Source organism: Hyaena hyaena, unplaced genomic scaffold (assembly GCF_003009895.1).
Source record: "Hyaena hyaena isolate Hyena2069 unplaced genomic scaffold, ASM300989v1 scaffold_219, whole genome shotgun sequence".
Lineage (NCBI taxonomy): Eukaryota > Metazoa > Chordata > Mammalia > Carnivora > Hyaenidae > Hyaena > Hyaena hyaena.
This window is the reverse complement of record NW_024080850.1, coordinates 1285025-1302907: the sequence shown is the minus strand read 5'-3', so window position 1 is coordinate 1302907 and position 17883 is coordinate 1285025. Positions and strand designations below refer to the sequence as shown.

At 50.0% G+C, this 17883-nt stretch overlaps 1 protein-coding gene across 2 annotated transcripts; it reads right to left on the bottom strand.

The window, feature by feature from the left end:
- Window positions 1-533: 533 nt before the first annotated feature.
- ZNF74 (zinc finger protein 74) lies at window positions 534-16181 on the bottom strand. 2 transcript variants are annotated; one of them, XM_039242934.1, is made up of 5 exons: window positions 15703-16181; window positions 15210-15295; window positions 5028-5154; window positions 4473-4571; window positions 534-3318 (listed from the first exon to the last, which is right to left on the bottom strand). In XM_039242934.1, exons 1-5 carry the CDS (start codon window positions 15734-15736, stop codon window positions 1679-1681), a joined length of 1986 nt encoding a protein of 661 aa, XP_039098865.1. In that variant the 5' UTR covers window positions 15737-16181; the 3' UTR covers window positions 534-1678. The 2 variants fall into 2 exon arrangements, with proteins under 2 accessions (XP_039098865.1, XP_039098866.1); XM_039242935.1 differs by having other exon boundaries at window positions 4473-4568.
- Window positions 16182-17883: the final 1702 nt, after the last annotated feature.

Genomic DNA, 17883 nt, shown 5'->3' with positions numbered 1-17883 from the left:
TATTTGAGAGAGGGAGGGGGAGGGGCAGAGAGAGAAAGAAAGAGAGAATCCCAAGCAGGCTCTGTGCTGTCAGTGCAGAGCCTGATGTGGGGTTCAGTCCCACGACTGTGAGGTCATGATCTGAGCCAAAATCAGGAGTCAGACCCTTAAATGAGCCACCCAGGTGCCCCCAAAATTAAATCTTAAAACAAAATAAAACCAAAGCCAAAAAGTTGTTCTATGAAGAATAGTTTATCATGGAAATAACTTCAACACCCAACAAAAGAATATTTAACATCTTGGGGCGCCTGGGTGGCTTAGTCAGTTAAGCGTCCGACTTTCGCTTAGGTCATGATCTCGCGGTTTGTGGGTTCGAGCCCCGCGTCGGGCTCTGTGCTGACTGCCAGCTCAGAGCCTGGAGCCTGTTTCAGTCTGTGACTCCCTCTCTCTCTGACCCTCCCCTGCTCACGCTGTCTCTCTCTCTCTCTCTCCTAGAAATAAATAAAACATTTAAAAAAAAAAAAAGAATATTTAACAGAATGCTATGCCTCCATTTAAAACTGTAACTCTAAGGACAGTGCAGTTACTTGGGAAAAAATTCTGCTATGCAGTAGGTGGGGAAAAAAGATGAAAGTGATATATATACTATGTTTGTGGGGATGTAAAAAAAATCCACTTTGAAACAAGCAGAAGGTAATGTATCAAAGTGCGAAATGCAGTTTTATTAGCAATTATGGGAGTCTTTTCCTTAATTCCACACTTCCCAAAATGTAGTTATTTTGCTACCATAAGTTAAAAAGTGTACTAAAAAGCATTTCATAAACTATAGCTCTCCATATAAATGTAAAGTATTATCATTGAGAAAGCAGCTTGGGTGTGCTTCCAACTGCGCAGAACAAGCATTAATTCCAGAGGAACGCGGTCCACCTCTGCAAAGAGCACAGGGACGGGTCTCCTTGGAGGGGCTCCTCCTGCGGGGCTGAGCCGGTGAGCAGAGGGAGGCCCCGGGGCAGACTCACTGGCCTAGGTGATGGCGCGCTTCTAGACACATCTATGCCAACACCGCACCCTGGATGAATGCCCGGCACTCGCCTGCGCGCTCACTGCTTCTCACCAGGACGAAGCGGGTGTGTCAGGACCCGGCCACGCTGACGCCAGGCCGTGCTTCTCAGACAGAGGTGCTGTCACTAACAACAGAGCCACTTTGATGAAGCGAGTCCAGGAAATCCGCCTTTTCCCAAACCCCTGCCACTGAAGATCATTCTCCTCTCCTGAAACAATGCTCCCCTAGAAGGAAGGCTGTTCACACTTCTTCTGTTTCTATTCTTACCATTATTATTACTCTAAACATACCAGCGTACAAAGGAAATTCCTAATGGATATCATGCCAGGAGCCGGTCCCGAGGACACAATGATCGATATACCTTCTTTTGGTCTTCAGGTAAGACCTACTCCTCAGGTCGGTGACCTGCATGCCCGTTAAGGAAAACAGGATGACGGGACATCCTCAAATGGCCCTCATGTCTTCTCTCCTACAGTGTGGCCCTTCTCAGGGTGATGCCGACTGCTCAAAGGGGTGTCCCAGTGTGTGGGGAGATGGGCACAGGCGGCAGGGCCAGTCTTGAACCTGAGGCACGTGCATCTGAGCCGCAGAGCTTTCTGGGGAAGCAGCGAGGTGGTCGACGACCAGCACACTGTGCTAATTTCCGGGTTTGCTGCCCAGCGGGAAAGTCCGGCTGGCTGAGGGCTGTACCACGCACAGGAGCTCTGCCACGTCCAGGGCATTGAGTGGGTCCATGCCACTCACCCCCGCGCCCCCCGCGCCCAGCAGGCTGCCCGGCATGTAGTAGGTGCTCAGTAAGTGCTTGTTGAACTGGAGGGCGAAGGGCTTCTCCTCGCTGTGTTTCCTCTGGTGCTCGGCGAGGTGGGTGCTCCAGCCGAACATTTCCCCACACTCGTCGCATCTGAACGACTTCTCCCCGGCGTGGACTTTCTGATGCTTGATGAGACAGTGGTTCTGGCTGAAGGCCTTGCCGCACTCGCCGCACTTGTAGGGCTTCTCGCCGGTGTGGATGCGCTGGTGCACAATGAGGGATGAGTGGCAGCTGAAGGCCTTCCAGCAGCGGCTGCAGTCGAAGGGCTTCTCCCCCGTGTGGATGCGCTGGTGCACGATGAGGTAGGAGTGGGAGCTGAAGGCCTTGCCGCACTCGTTGCACTTGAAGGGCTTCTCCCCGCTGTGGATGCGCTGGTGCACCACCAGGTACGAGTGGCAGCTGAACGCCTTGCCGCATGCGCCGCACTTGAAGGGCTTCTCGCCCGTGTGGATGCGCTGGTGCAGCGTGAGGCGCGAGCGGCTGTTGAAGGCCTTGTCGCAGTCGCCACATTTGAACGGCTTGTCCCCGTTGTGGATCTTCTCGTGCACGGTCAGGGAGGAGTGGCAGGTGAAGGCCTTGCCGCACGCGCCGCACTTGTAGGGCTTCTCGCCCGTGTGGATGCGCTGGTGGCGCGTCAGGTGCGTCCTCTGGTTGAAGGCCTTGCCGCACGCGCCGCACTCGTAGGGCTTCTCGCCTGTGTGCACGCGCAGGTGCATGTTGAGCAGCGAGCTGCAGCTGAAGGCCTTCTCGCAAGCACTGCACTTGTAGGGCCGCTCGCCCGTGTGGATCCTGTGGTGCACGTTCAGCGACGAGTGGCAGCTGAAGGCCTTGCCGCACTCGCCGCAGAAGAAGGGCTTCTCGCCGGTGTGGATGCGCTGGTGCTCAATGAGGTTGGTGCTCCAGGTGAAGGCTTTGCCGCACTCGTGGCACTTGTAGGCTTTCTCCCGCGCGTGCCACCGCCGGTGCAGGGTCAAGGACGAGCTCTGGCGGAAGGCTTTCCCGCACTCGCCACACGCGAAGAGGCCATCCCCAGAGGCCGCCGCCAGCCTCCTGCTCGGGGCCGCGTGCTCCCCGCCGCCACCGGACTTGCACGGGCCTCTCCGGGCGCCTGCTCTCTGGTGCTTGGTGGCCTCCTCACCAGACCGGAAGCCCTCGGTGGGCCCATCAAGAGGGTGTGCTTCTTCAGGAATGTTCTGGGGGGTGAAATCCTTCTCAGGGGCCTCATGGCCCTGCCGGTGCCCCTCCAGGGAAATGTCCCGGCAGGCCGGCGCTGGCCTCTGCGGAGCGGCCTCACCCCTCACCAGAGCAGCTGCCGGACCCTTTCGAGCCCACCCATTGCCCAGACTGGGGCTATGGACCCTGGACCTCGCCAGGGGCTCGGTGATGGGCTCCTGGGAAGGCTCTTCCTTGTAAAGGCCCTGTTGTTGACAAGACTCATCCTCCACCTCAGGCCCAGGCTCCCCGTCTGCAAGAAATAGGAAATGCAATCTTCCATAAGCAGGTGGAGACCTGGCACTAGAACTCAGGCTGTGGTGGGGCGCCTGGGTGGCTCAGTCGGTTAAGCTTGTCCGACTTTCGCTTAGGTCATGATCTCGCGGTTCGTGGGTTCGAGCCGCGCATCCGGCTCTGTGCTGACTGCCAGCTCAGAGCCTGGAGCCTATTTCAGAGTCTGTCACTCCCTCTCTCTCTGACCCTCCCCTGCTCACGCTGTCTCTCTCTCTCTCTCCTAGAAATAAATAAAAATATAAAAAAAAAAAAAAAAAAGAACTGAGGCTGTGGTCTGCCTGGGGTCCCCACCAGCACAGAGAAGAGACGGGAGGCCTACAGCCAAAGCATGCCAAGGCTTGAGGAGCAGAGCCACAGGGCACGCATCTCGGGTGAGAGGGGTGCAAGCCCACAAGAGGGGAGATGGAGGAAGATGGAGATTGGAAATTCCAAATAGAGCCAGGGACCCAGGAAAGGGGCAGGGCTCACGGGGTCTGGCAGCTGCGCATGATTCACTTACAGAAACATCGAATGAGACTTCTATGTGTCGGGACTGGGTTGGAGCTAGGCATGCACACTGAGTAAACACAAGTCCGGAAATGATAATTCCGTTTAAATTCTCCCCAGTGCCAGAAGGGAAAGGAATGCCCCCGCACCACCTCTCCTGGCCTTTCCTGTAGAATACCTGCAACTGTAAATGTGTTCTCAGTCCCCGAGGTGTATGTATGTCTCTTTACAAGGTACGTCTCTTTAAAAGCCTCACACGCCAGGGGGATGATCTCCCTTGGAGCCACCTCTGCGACCCGTGATCCCCCTCCCTCCCCAAGCCCAGGCTGACTCTGCCTTTTTCTCTGTGAGTGAAGGAAACCCCGGTTCCATACACATTCCCTGCCCCCTGTCCAACGACCGCTTGTTAAATGTTTCCAGGGATGCTGACATCATTTCTGTCTCCCACCAGTAGAAGGCAGCGGTCTTTGCCTGTTTTGCTCATCACTACATTCCCAGCACAGTTCCCCCCACCCACAGTTGGTGCTCAACGTGTGTGCTGAAGGAAAGAAGCAGGACCACACGGGGGTGGGGCTGTGAGCACCGGGGCAAGGGTGTGCACATCCTTCCACTGCATCCCCCGCTCACCTGGACAAGCCCCTCCAGGGGCTTCTCTGGGCATCCACCATGGCTCCTCGCCCCGTTCCAGGTGGGAGATCACATCTGGCTTGCAGACGGGGGGCCCTGCTTGCAGGGAAGAAGTGGTGTGTGTGGTTCTAAGTGCTGTGGCTCCCCATGGCAGAACAGCCCCAGGAAACGGCCCAGCCCAGCTTGGAGAGGTGTGTGCCTCCCCCGGGGACGGGGGTCTCACATACAGAACCCCAAATGAAGTGTGTACTCTGAGGACCCTGTGGGTATTGATGCTCCCCTCTCTGCCCCCCTTGGAAAGCTCCAGGTCAGACTGGGCTCCCAGGCCCCTGTCCACCTCCTCCCTCTCTTTCGGCCCCCATCCTGGGACCAGCCCCACCTCCAGGCAAGGATGCTGACAGTTACCATGCACTGCCCAGGCCCAGCATGAGTGCAGGGACCACATCTCCTGCATCTGGGCCTGGCAACACAGCTGGCACTGAAGGGAGGCTTGGGAATACCTATGGCATGGCAGAATGCCCAGATTGCAGGGTGAGCTTCAAGGAGCTGTCTTACCCAGGGCAAGAAGGTTCTGGTAGTTCTCCAGCATCACGTCACGGTACAAAGCCCTTTGAGGGGAGTCTAGCTGGCCCCACTCCTCCTGTGTGAAGTCCACAGCCACATCCTTGAAAGTCACTGATTCCTGGAATGACACACACATTCTCATTCACTCATGGTGGGAGTGATTCAGACTGTGTTCGTGGTTCCAAGGGAGCCACGTGTCAACTAAGGACCTTAGGAATAAAGGGTTAACCTTGGGTGACCTTCTCCTGAGTATGGAAGGTTGTGCTGTAGGTGCCATCGGTCTACAGCCCCAAAGTGCATACCACACCCGAGTCAGGAATCGCTGTGCAGACCCTGCCTTCAGGACTAGGAGGGCTAAGCTAACTGGCCAGCCCCCTGCAGGTGCCTCAGTGGGTGGGAGGCTGCTTTAAGTTCTGGCTAAGATGCTATGCTTCCCAGGATTAAGACTGTCAAACTTAAGAACCTAAAAGACTAGTACAAAGAATCTAGAAGCCCTATTCAAATCTCACCATTGCAAAAGGACCCTACTTTGGACAGGAAGCCATTATTATACCGTAAGGAAGTAAACTCTACTTGTCTGAAAGTTCTGTGCCCAAAGGACCAAGGGGGCCACTCTGTGTTCTTCCTGCCTGCCTCCCACACCTTCCCACCAGACTCCTGTTCCCCTGCCCCTGCCCAGATCCTGACTTGCTCCCACCCTCCCCAACACCCGGACACCTGCAGGCTGCTCCGCTGACCGGGGCCCTTCACCTGCTCTGGAGGCTCCAGGCTGCCACCCCCCACGTTCCTGTAGCTCTTCACGCTCCAACCCCACTCTGGGTCCCCCTTGCCAACGGCATATAAGCTCTCGAGGCCCATCAGGGTGTTGACCTAAAGTGGCAAGCATGCGTCTCCCTTCAAAGACACGGGTACCATGGGAGCTTAGCTTAAATCATAGGGCATTACGTTAGACAGAACAGCAAAGAACAAACCAAGAGAGGGAGGCCTAGCTCCCATCTCTTAAGTGTTTGCTGGGAGTGGCTGGCATGCAACCAAGCTCCCAGGGTCACTGTATCAGCATGGTACCGGTATCATTCAGGCACCGGGGTGCAGAATGTCAAGTCCTGAGATGAGGCCTTGTGCCTACCAGCGGCCCACCACGAGGTCAGGAAGAGAGGGGGCATCCTTAGGGATCACCAGAGCTTTGACCTACACCTCTAAAAGTGGCTTATGCTTTTAGACAGTTATCATTGTTGCTATGGACAGAACTGTGTCCACCTGAAATCATATGTGGACACCCTCACTTCCAACATGACTGTATCTGGACAGGGTCTCTTTAGTAGGTGTCCAAGGTTACGTGCGGTCATAAAGGTGGGCCCTGACCTGACAAGCCTGGTGGCCTCGTCTGAAGAGGACGTGAGATCTCTCTCCCTGCTGCGTGTCCCAAGGAGCGAGAGCCAGGAAGAAAGCCTCAGCAAACTGGACCCTGCCGGCACCCTGGTCTCAGACTTGCCGCCTCCAGAACTGTGAGAAACACATTTCTGTCGTTTAGGCGGCCAAGTCAGTGGTATTTTGTTACGGCAGCCCCAGCTTGGACACCAACATAACAGAGGAGGAGACATAAAGCCACTCTTTACACCACACACAAAATGCAAGTCTAGGTAGAGCAGGATCTAAATGTGGGGGCTGCTGGGAGATGGTTCCCTAAATCTGTGGCTGACATGACAGGAAACCCAGAAACCAGGAGCAGACGATTTATGTTTGCTCCATGGAAGTTTGCATCCTCCCCGCCCCCCACCCCCAGCTGCTTCCTCCCCTGCCCTCCTCAGTCTGTGACAGTATCAGAGGGTGGTGATGAACAGCAAACACCGAAGGACACCTGCCGTCTGCCAGGTACTCAGGTGTGTTTCACACACAGCAGTAATTCATTCAGTCCTGTGATGAATGACATAGGTACTGTTAGCAGACAAGGAAACTGAGGCACCCCCAATTCATAGAGCCAGTAAGGGCAAGGGGGGGAGCCCACCCCAGCCTGGCGCATCACTGCAAGCAACACTGGCGCATCACTAAGAAGAAAGAAAAAGAAAGTGGCCACAGGGTTAAGCAGACAATTCACAGAAGGCTGGCAAATGACTAATGAGCACACGAGGAAACATTCAGCTACACTACATATCCAGAAGTGAGAAATAAAATGCCATTTTGCATGTAGCAGAGAGGCAAAATGTTTAAAGCCTGAAAACAAGCAGTGGGGGCTGGTCTGTGGGGAAATGGATGGTCCTACATGGTTGGATAGGCGTCAGGGGAACATCTGTTTTGGAGGGCAAAAGCTGTGAAGCCGAGAGTGTGTGTTCCCTGTGCCTCGGAGGTTCACTCTGAGATTCCTATCCAGCCCGGAGTGACTGAGAAAACACTGGAAACGTGCTGAACATCCATTGGGAGGGATGGATATACCACAGAAAACTGCACAGCACTGAAAATGAACATGGCGGAGTAAGCTGTCCCGTGGGGAGCTCTTCAGAGCACAGGGGTGGCCACAAAACCAGGCTGAGGGAAACCACGTGTGATGCCTGACATGGTACCATCTAGAACCACACACGGCACCGCATGGAGTTTACAAATACTCAGATGTGCATCTAGCTCCACTGTCTGACGGATGAGGGCACAGGCTCTAAGCCCCATGGCTGGGGTGGGCTCCCCCCCTTGCCCTTACTGGCTCTATGAATTGGGGGTGCCTCAGTTTCCTTGTCTGCTAACAGTACCTATGTCATTCATCACAGGACTGAATGAATTACTGCTGTGTGTGAAACACACCTGAGTACCTGGCAGACGGCAGGTGTCCTTCGGTGTTTGCTGTTCATCACCACCCTCTGATACTGTCACAGACTGAGGAGGGCAGGGGAGGAAGCAGCTGGGGGAGGGGGGGCGGGGAGGATGCAAAAAAACCTCTTGCCTTTACCTGCAACGGTTTACTTTTTTTAGGGATTTGGAACAAAATATGACAAAATTTTGTCATTAATTTTGTGAAGCAGGTACACACAAGGTTATTATTCTGTTTAAAGGTTTCAAAATTTTAAACACAAGAAAAAGCCATTCAAGGAGGAAGAACTCCACATTTCCAATGGAAAAATAAATAAAAAGAGTAATGATTTTTTTTTTTTGGTCAGGAAAATGTAAATTGAAACAAAAACAACGTAACACTTTCTACCTATCAGGGAAGCACTCATTCAAACCTGGCATCCTGGCTATGAGGAAGCATTTTTGGTGGGAGTGGGAATTGTTCTACCCTTCTGGGTACTCATACTGTAGACACCGAAGTTTCTGCACATAAGGAAGCAAATGCAAGGCTGAGTATTGCCGGCACTGTACTTACCAGAAACCAACCAACCAAGGCATCAGGACGGTTGAATAAATTAGGGGACCCGCCTCCAGGCAGGCCACGGAAAATAATGCAGCTATCCAAAGTTATGCGTTGTACATTATGCTCAGTGCAGTGAGGGAAGCCAGACAAAGAAGGCTGCATATGGTATGATCCCATTTATATGAAATGCCCAGAATAAGCAAATACGGAGAGACGGAAAGCAAATTAGTGGTTGCTGAGGGCCAGCGTGACTGCTAATGGGTATAGGGTTTCTTTCTGGGGTGATGGGAATGTTCTAAAACCGACTGTGGTGATAGTTGCACTCCCTTGTGAATACACTCAAAACCACTGAATTGCACGTTAGAAAGGGGCGGATTTTATGGCATGTGAATTATATGTCCATAAAAACAAAGGGAAGCACTGGAATGTGTACAGTCTGGTCCCATTTTTAAAACAACGTGGTTAAGCCCTACGTCTACGTATGCTAGAGTCTGCCTGTGTGACGAGGAGAGAGATGTGGAAGAGTAAGGGTCAAAACTTAGGACCCTGTTTGTCGCAGGGAAATGTGATTGTGGGTACAGGGAAAGGAGGAGACTATTAACTTTGTTACGCAGCAAATACTGGTTTTGTAAATTAAAAAAAATTACTTTTCAAAGAAGGAGAATCACTGCAGGGCAGGGATTAGCAGTACTATTTTGGTCCGGCCACCCAGTTTCCTTGAGCCTGTTTTGCTCCCGCTGGGGAAAAGACTGGGAGCAGTGGGGCCGCCTGTGGTTGAAGAGAAAATAAAACGGGGTGAAGTAGGCCAGTCTTGGGAACGAAGGTAAGGACGCAGCACTGTCAGTCCCCGCTTGAGGAGCAGAGGTGCCACTGTGGCCGGAGGAAGAAGACATGTGCTCCAAGGTGCTGACGTCTGTTTTCTGCAGCAGGATGGACAGAGGGAAGGCAGGAGAGAGGGACAAGAACAGGTTCTGGGCTGGAGGAGTGAGGAAGCAGCCTGGCAAAAACTGGGTTTCGTGTTCTGCTTCCAGACACGAAGGAGTAACAAAGACCAGATTGAGCCCTCTTCCCTCAGACAAAACGTATGAAATGTATGAAACGATTGATTTCAAGACGCTGGAGTCGCAGCTCAGAACAGACCACTGAGAGAAGGGAAACAAAATGAGCCCGTAGCCACCCCATCTGCCCACCTGGAAGCAGTTTCCAAATGGTAGTGCGGGGAGAGGGGACACAGACAGAGCCTGTGGCTCACCATGTTGAAGAGGAACAGAGTTTCGGGTGTCCAGGTGATTAAAATTTCTAGGGCAACATGCCAGAGCCGAGGGGGTTTCACAGACCCAGAGTTCTGGATCCACTTGAGACTGATTGAGGGCTGATAGGTGTGTGCTGGGAGGAAACCCCAAACCAGGAAAAGAAACACCAGAAAGAAGTAGGCAGAACAATCATTAACACTCACATGAGGCTGGGGGTAGTTTATGGTCTGACCGGCCAGAGTGGAATGCCCTCCTGCTGTATGGGCACTGAGAAAAGTCCGCAGAAGAGGAGAGCCTCAGTGGTCTAACAAAATCAGCCCAAGTCTAAAGTCTTCTCTGGCTTCACCTTAACAAAACCTAAGGAGCTGGCCTTGGAAGGATCCAGCTAACACTAAGTAATGCCCACCCAGAACAAATTCCAGAAATATTTAGGGAATTCCAAAAAGAAAGCCAACACTCAACAAAGTCAAATCTACTCCAGCATCCAATAAGGCAACTAAAAGGAAAAAACAAGTTAATAAAATCAGGGAAATTAAGAAATTACTAAAATATGCATTAAAGGAGAAATAGAAACAAAAAAGACACAAGACATATAGGAAACAAATAACAAACTGGCAGATGTAAATCCAATCATAGTCATAATTATATTAAACGTGAATGGTCTTAGGGTGCTTGGGTGGCTCATTAGGTTAAGTGTCCAATTCTTGATTTCAGGTCAGGTCATGATCTCACGGTTCATGAAATTGCGCCACCACTCTGCACTGCAGGTGAGAAGCCTCCTTGGGGTTCTCTCCCTCCTTCTCTCTCTGCCCTTCCTCTTCTTGCATGCACGCATTCTCTCTCTCTCAAAATAAATAAATAAACTTAAAGTAAACAAATGCATAAATAAATGCAAATGGTCTTAATACTCCAATTGAAAATTAAGATTGTCAAATTGAATTAAAAAATTAAGACCCAACTATATGTCAGCTATAGAAGAAACCCACTTTAAAAACAAAGACAAGGGGCATGTGGGTGGCTCAGTCAGTTAAGTGTCTGACTCTTGATTTCAAGTCAGGTCATGATTTCACGGTTTGGTTGGTAAGATCACACTCCATGTTGGGCTTTGTGCTGATAGTGCAGAGCCTACTTGGGATTCTCTCTCCCTCTCTCTTTCCACCCCTTCCTGGCTTATGCATGCTCTTTCTCTCTCAAAATAAATAAATAAATAAACAAACATAAAAAAACAAAGGCACATACAACATACATACATAATACATAAAAATAAACATCAAATAAGAAAAAAAGAAAAACAAAGATAAAGGTAGTTTAAAAGTAGAAGAATGGGAAAAGAGATACCCTGCAAATACTAATCAAAATAAAGCTGAAGCTACATTAACATTAGACAAAGCACATTTCAGAGCAAAGGACATCACCAGAGATAAAGAGAAATGTTACATAATAATCATTATGTAATTATGTAATGGTCCTCATCACAACAGCAATTCATTAAAAGCTCACAACAGTATAAATGTACCTACTAACACAGCTTAAAATACATAAAGCAAAAACCTGTTAGAACTGAAAAAAGAGACAGACAAATCCACAATTATACTTGGTAATTTCAACAATAATCACTCTCAATAACTGATAGAACACATAAGCAGAAAATATGTAAGGATATAGAACAATTGATTCACATAACATTCAACTTGACTTAATTAACCGACTTAATTAGCTCTAGCTGACAAAAGCAGAAGATACAGGCTTTTCAAGTGCATACAGAACACTTACCAAGGTAAACCACATTCTGGGCAATAAAATAAATCTTAGCAAATTTGCAAAAATTCAAATCATACAAAGTTCCTTCTCTAACTACAACAAAATTAAATTAGAAATCCATAATAGAAAGATATCTGGAAAATCCTCTAAATGTTGAGAAATTAAACAACACATTCCTAAATAACACATGGTTGAAGAAGAAATTGCAACGGAATCTGCAACTATTTTGAACTGAATACAAAGGAAAATACAACAAAAAATGTGTGAGATGTAGCTATGGTAGTGCTAAGAGGGAAATCTGTAGCATCGGATGCTATATGATAAACGAAGAAAGGTGGCAAATCAATATCTGAGTTTCAACTTTAAGAATAAAGGATAAGTAAAGGAAGGAAATAATAAGGATCTGAAATCAATGAAATAGGAAACAGAAATGCAATGGAGAAAATCAAATCAAAAGATGGCTCTTGGAAATGATCAATAAAATCGATAATTAAACATATATTTACTATCTGACTCAGCAATTCCACTTAGGTATTTATTCAAGAGAAATTAAAACATACGTATATTTGTACTTAAATACTGATAGCAGGTTTACTTGGAATAGCCAAAACTTGGAAACAAGCTAATGTCCCTCAGCTAGTAGATGGATGAACAAATTGTAAATATCCATACAATGGTCTTTTGGGCTGAGTTGTGACCCCTCCAAATTTGTATGTTGAAATCCTAGCCCCTAGTACCTCAGAAAAATGACTATGCTTGGAGATAGAGTCCTTAAAGAGACAATTAAGATAAAATGAGGTCATTATAGCAAGCCATCATCCAATAGGACTGGTGTCCTTATAATAAAATGAAATTTGGACCCAGACATGTACAGAGAAAGACCATGTGAAGTCACTGGGAAAAGGTACCTTTACAAACCAAGAAGAGCAGCTTCAGAAGAAACCAATCCTGCTGAAATTTTGATCCTGAACATCCATAACTGAGACAATAAATTTGTTGTTTAAGCCATCTGTGGTACTTTGCTATGGCAGCCCTTGTAAACTATACAAATGGTATATTACTTGGCAATTAAAAGGAACAAACTATTGATTCACATAACTATATGAACTCAAAAGCATTATGCTAAGTGAAATTAGAAGCCAAAGATTACGTGGGGCACCTGGCTGGCTCAGTCAGAAGACCCAACTCTAGATCTCGGGGTTGTGGGTGTGAGCCCCATGCCGGGTGTAGAAATTACTTAAAAATAAAATCTTTGGGGATGCCCGGGTGGCTCAGTTGGTTGAATGTCCAACTCTTGGTTTTGGTTCAGGTCATGATCCCAGGGTCATGGGATCGCAACCCATGTCAGGCTCCATGCTGAGAGTGGAGCCTGCTAAAGATTCTGTCTGTCCCCCTTTGCCCGCCTCCCTCTTTCCCCCACTCACGTTCTCCCTCTCAAACAAACAAAAAAATAAATAAAATCTTTAAAAAAAAGAAACCAGGGGCGCTTGGGTGACTCAGCTGGTTAAGTGACTTCAGCTCAGATCATGATCTCGTGGTTCATGGGTTTGAGCCCTGTATTGGGCTCTGTGCTGACAGCTCAGAGCCTGGAGCTTGCTTTGGATTGTCTCCCTCTCTCTGCCCAATCCCCACTCATGCTCTCTCTCTCTCTCTCAAAAATAAATAAACATTAAAAATTAAAAAAAAAAACCCAAACACTACATACTATGTGTTTCCATATGCAATTCTTGAAAAGGCAAAACTGCGGTTGACAAGGGGTGGGGGGAGAGGACTGACTGCAAAGGGGTATGCAGGAACTTTCTGGGTGATGGAAATGTTCTTTGTTATGATTGTGGTGCTGGTTACCTCTGCCAAAACTCATCAAATCCTATACTTAAATTATACCTCAATAAATGTGATTCAGAAAGCCCACTGGATTTCATGAAGATGAGAAGCTGGGGGTGAGGAAACATGCTGAGAACATGCCCATAACTGAGGCGTGCAGGGATGAAGCATAATGGTCATGGCATTAGCAGAGGAAAGGAGAAACATGGGCAGAAACAAGCTCCAGAGACAACAGAATGTGGTGTTGGAGAAAGGGGGCTATCAGAGGCTACGTGGCTTCCGTGTGGGGGTGGTCAATAGGCAAGGGCAAGGTAGGATCTGGGCCTGGTGCAGGCCCATCTGGGGGGATTTCCAACCCACTGGGAGAAGCCCATGTCCAGGGTGCGTTCATTCTGTAGGACAGGAAACAAATCCCAGGGGCAGGTGTGGGAATCAAATGTGTGGTAGTGAAACTAGCAGGGAAGTCAGAACAGACTGTGGGGGGATGTCCCAGGGGAGCAAAACACTTGACTGTGAGTCTGAGTGGGACTGCTGGGGGAGAAGAGTGCTCAGGAGAGGAGTTCCAGTTACTCAAGCTGATCTTTTCAGAATAACGCCTATGCACAAGAAGGGTACTACCTCGAGGTAGTCACTCACAAGTGCATGCACACTTCCTGCTGGACCATTTGAAGGTAAGTTGCAGACATCATATCTCACCCCACGTGCTTCACCTTGTATGTCCTAAGGATATTCTCTTACCCAATCACAGTGCTACCATCACACCCAAGAAATTGAATCTTGATACTATATGATCTAAGATAAATCCGTTTTCAAATGTCATCAATTGTCCCAAACTGCCTTTGATTGATTTTTTTCTGATCTCTGACCCATCAAAGACCACATGCAGCATTTGATTGTCATGTCTCTTGAGAGTTTTATAGAACAAAAGAGCATTCCAACACATTACAGAAGCTAGGCACATCTATAATGCATGTTTTATAGTTACTTCTATTTTTCTGTAATCGGACCCCTTCCAAGTGGGAGGTCAACAAAATCACAAAATCCTAAGAGTCAAAGCATCCTCCAGGCTTTCTCACTACTGAGCATTCTCCTTATCAACTGTACCCTTTACCCTTTTTAAAAAATTTTTTTTAAATGTTTATTTATTTTTGAGAGACAGAGCACGAGTTGGGGAGGGACAGAGAGACACAGAATCTGAAGCAGGCTCCAAGCTCCGAGCTGTCAGCACAGAGCCCGAAGTGGAGCTCAAACCCACAAACCGTGTGATCAGAACCCAAGCTGAAGTCGAACGCTTACCCAACTGAGCCACCCAGGCACCCCTCAACTGTGTCCTTTTAAATCTTGTGAAGGATAGGGGTGATTTAGGTGGTAGAACAAAATGAGAAACAGAACCCAAAGTCTGTGAAGGGAGGGATTTGGGCCCTACTTAGATGCAGAAGTGGCCCCAGGGCCAATTTCTTGCTGAGCTCCCAGATCCTCTACAACTCCAGGTTTTTCTTTGACAGCCCCATTTCCAGGTCGGTACAGAGGAAATGCACACACGGACACACCCCCTCCCATCACTCATACTCTGGCGCTGCAATGCAGCCCTTCCTTCAGCTGTTCCGCACCCCCCTACCTGATTCCATCCCAGAAAACTCTCCCCAAGGAGGACCATCCCCCAGGTCTGCATGTGAAGGGGACTGAAGTGATTGTGTGAGCTGTCATCTACGTGCTTGGGTTCCACTAAAACCATTCCTCTGAGCTCCTGCTGGGCAAATGACCCACCCACTGGGCTGAAATCAGGCTGGAAGGACACTCATTTCAAGGGCACACCTGGACTCTTCCACCGGAGCTTTTCCATTGCCCAGAGTTTCCTAAGGACGGGAGAGCAGGCCCATAGATTGGGAGCAGGAGAGAGGGGGTCCTTGAATGACTGAAGATCCTGGGCAAGGGAAAAGTGCCAACCCCCTTTATAAAGAACGAGATGTTCAGAAGAAAGAAAAGACAACCACTCACCTCAGACCTGGCTTCCAGGAGACCCTGACCCAATTTATCCTCTGGATTCTTTTTGAGGGTAAAAGCTGGCTCCTGGGAGGGCAGAGCTGAGGAGGAGAAATGAGTCAAAGGGGCTGTTTTGCCCATAGCCACCAGGTGCATGGCTGAACTAAATAAAGCCCACTCCAACCCTGGCATGGGGGAGGATCAGAGAGGAGTCAGGGACCGCCCACACAGGTGGGGGTGGGGAGGGAGCCCCAATACCGGGCACAATCCGATAGGCGTCAGGGGTTAATTCTGCCAGTGTCTCAGACACTCCAATCAAGAAGGAAAAACACTGCTATTCCCTTCCTCTTCAGCATGCTTGAGACGTGGAAGTAAACGGGTGCGCACGGTGAAGACGCAGGAGGCCTGACTCTGCTAGGTGCTTCTGGGAAACTAGCCTGACATCTCTGGGTGTCAGTGTCCTCAAGCGCAAGGCCACAGACTCAGTGACTAGAAGAGCTAATTGTACCTGTCTCCTGGGGCTTCGGGGCAGGGGTCTCCATGGCGCCCCTCGGCAGTGTTCGCCGGAGGCGTGGGCAGCTCTGCAGCCTCCTGGGCCCCAGGCCAGGCCCAGAGGCGCGGGTCCTGCTCCTGGGGCTCAGGGACAGCAAGCAGGGGAGCGCCGTGAGGTTGCACACGCACTCCCGGCTGCACGGTCCCGCACGCGGAGCCTCCTGCGCTCCCCACAAGGTAGGGGTCAGGCAGGCTGAGCAAGCGCCCCACACCCGAGGCTGCGCTCACGCCCCATCACCCGCGCCCCACGCAGCCTGTCACACACTCCTCCCAGAGCACTGCGCGTCGTGACCAGGGCCGGCCTCAAGTTCAGCCGTCCGGAGGCAGGGGGCGTAGAGCGCGGCCCCTCGGCGGACTGACAGACCGACCTACGCTCGGACGGATGCGCGAGCAAGCGGGCCGACCTCCCACAAAAGCCGACCCACCGCCACAAAGGAGCAGCTCAGCGACCGCCGAGGGAAAGTGCGCCTGCGCGGGCCGGGCGCGAACTACAACTTCCGGTAGACTTTGCGTCACCCTGGCGCGGACTCTATTCTGAGAGGCCGTGGGGGTCCCAGAGCCGCCTGGCGCCTCGACGCGACCAGCTTTGTAGCACAGCCTTCTGGGAAATGTAGTTCCCAGCGCAGCAACTAAACTCTCTGGCCCCACTCCCACCTTTCCTCCCACCCTTTGGTACAGAAAGCTCTTGTGTCTCGGTGAGTGAGTCTCTCACTGGGGATGTGAGAGAACGGTGTCCAGAAACGTGGAAATATCCTGTCAGTTCGTCCATGCCTCCAGATGGACTCGGGTGGGCTCCGACCCACGTTCCTTTTTGCGAAGGCGCAGGTCTCTGGTCTGAGGGACCCTAGAGGTGGTGGGCTGCACCCGGGACTCTGAAGGAGGGAGAGCCCCAGCCCTGGTGGGACTGCTCACCTTCAGGAGCTTGGGAAACCGTGGCACAGCTCTGGCACAGTCCTTTAACTTTAACACAGTGATGACGCCAGTATTTATCGAGGATCAACGACATACCAGGCCCATTTCCTGCCTGGAAAGGGCTTGACATGTATTTTCTGGCAGAACATTCACAACAGCTCAGTGAGGTTTGGTAAATATTATTACCTTCGTTTTAGAGATGAAGAAAATTGGACGCAGCGTGATGGGGTTACTTGTCGCAGGTCACATAGCCAGGAGGAGGTAGAACCAGGTTTTGAACCCAGGCCGATTACCAGGTTCCTACTGAGAGCTAGTTCGGGGTGAGGCAGACTGGAAACTTTTCAGACCCCTACCTTGACTAAGGATCTCATTTGAGACCATTGAGCTGTGCCCAGTGCAGACGAGTGTTCAAGGGCAACCCCATGGCAAGAGCCCGGGTGGGTGTGAGACTTTGTGCATCTGAATCTCACAAGTCTGGTTGTGAATCTGTGAGCGTGGTGGGGAGTGGTTGCTGCATTATTGGGCTGGTTAATGTGTGAGTCCTTGTGTGTAGGTGAACCTGTGTATATTATATTTGTGTCTCTGTGGGTCTTACTGATCTTGTTTCTTTGTATCTGTTGCACAATCACTCTATGTTCATTTTGACTCTGCGTGTTTCTTGCCTCATTTCTCATGTGTGTGTGTGTGTGTGTGTGTGTGTGTGTGTGTGTGTGTATGGGTATGCCTCTGAGAAAGAGTGTATGCATGCCACCTGGTCTGTGGGCCTGTATACGGCTGCTCTCTTAACAGTTCTGGTATGTGTCTGGATGTGTGTATGTGTGTAAGCTTTCTGCGCATGGGAATGTGACTTGTGTGCACTTGTGGGCTTGTGAGGCTGGTGTGATTCTGTATGTGATGGCATATAGCTGTTGACTTACAGGTCTGGTCTGAGTCTGTATAGATATGCGTTCATTATGTGTGTGTCTCACAGGTCTGAGTGTGAATGACTATGTGTGTATTTGCTCATGTGACCCTCTGTGTGTTTTTGTTTGTGAATGGTTCATAGAAACATCTATGTCTGTGTTCTGTGTAACAGTGAGTGTACGTCTCGTACAGGTGAATCTGTAAACATGTATGTGTGTGGCTGTTCTCTCACAATTCTGGTTTGTGTCTGGGTAGGTACATACCTTTGTAAGTCTCTGGATTTCACAGGTATGGTTATGACTCTGTGTCTGCTGTATATGTT

Excerpts from the sequence above, each read along its gene's own strand:
- ZNF74 (XM_039242934.1), bottom strand. The coding sequence starts at position 15,736 with ATGGAGACCCCTGCCCCGAAGCCCCAGGAGACAG. Across the intron at positions 15,296-15,702 it reads CCCGAAGCCCCAGGAGACAG|CTCTGCCCTCCCAGGAGCCA; the intron begins GTACAATTAGCT and ends TCTCCTCCTCAG. Across the intron at positions 3,319-4,472 it reads CCCTGGAGGGGCTTGTCCAG|ACGGGGAGCCTGGGCCTGAG; the intron begins GTGAGCGGGGGA and ends TATTTCTTGCAG.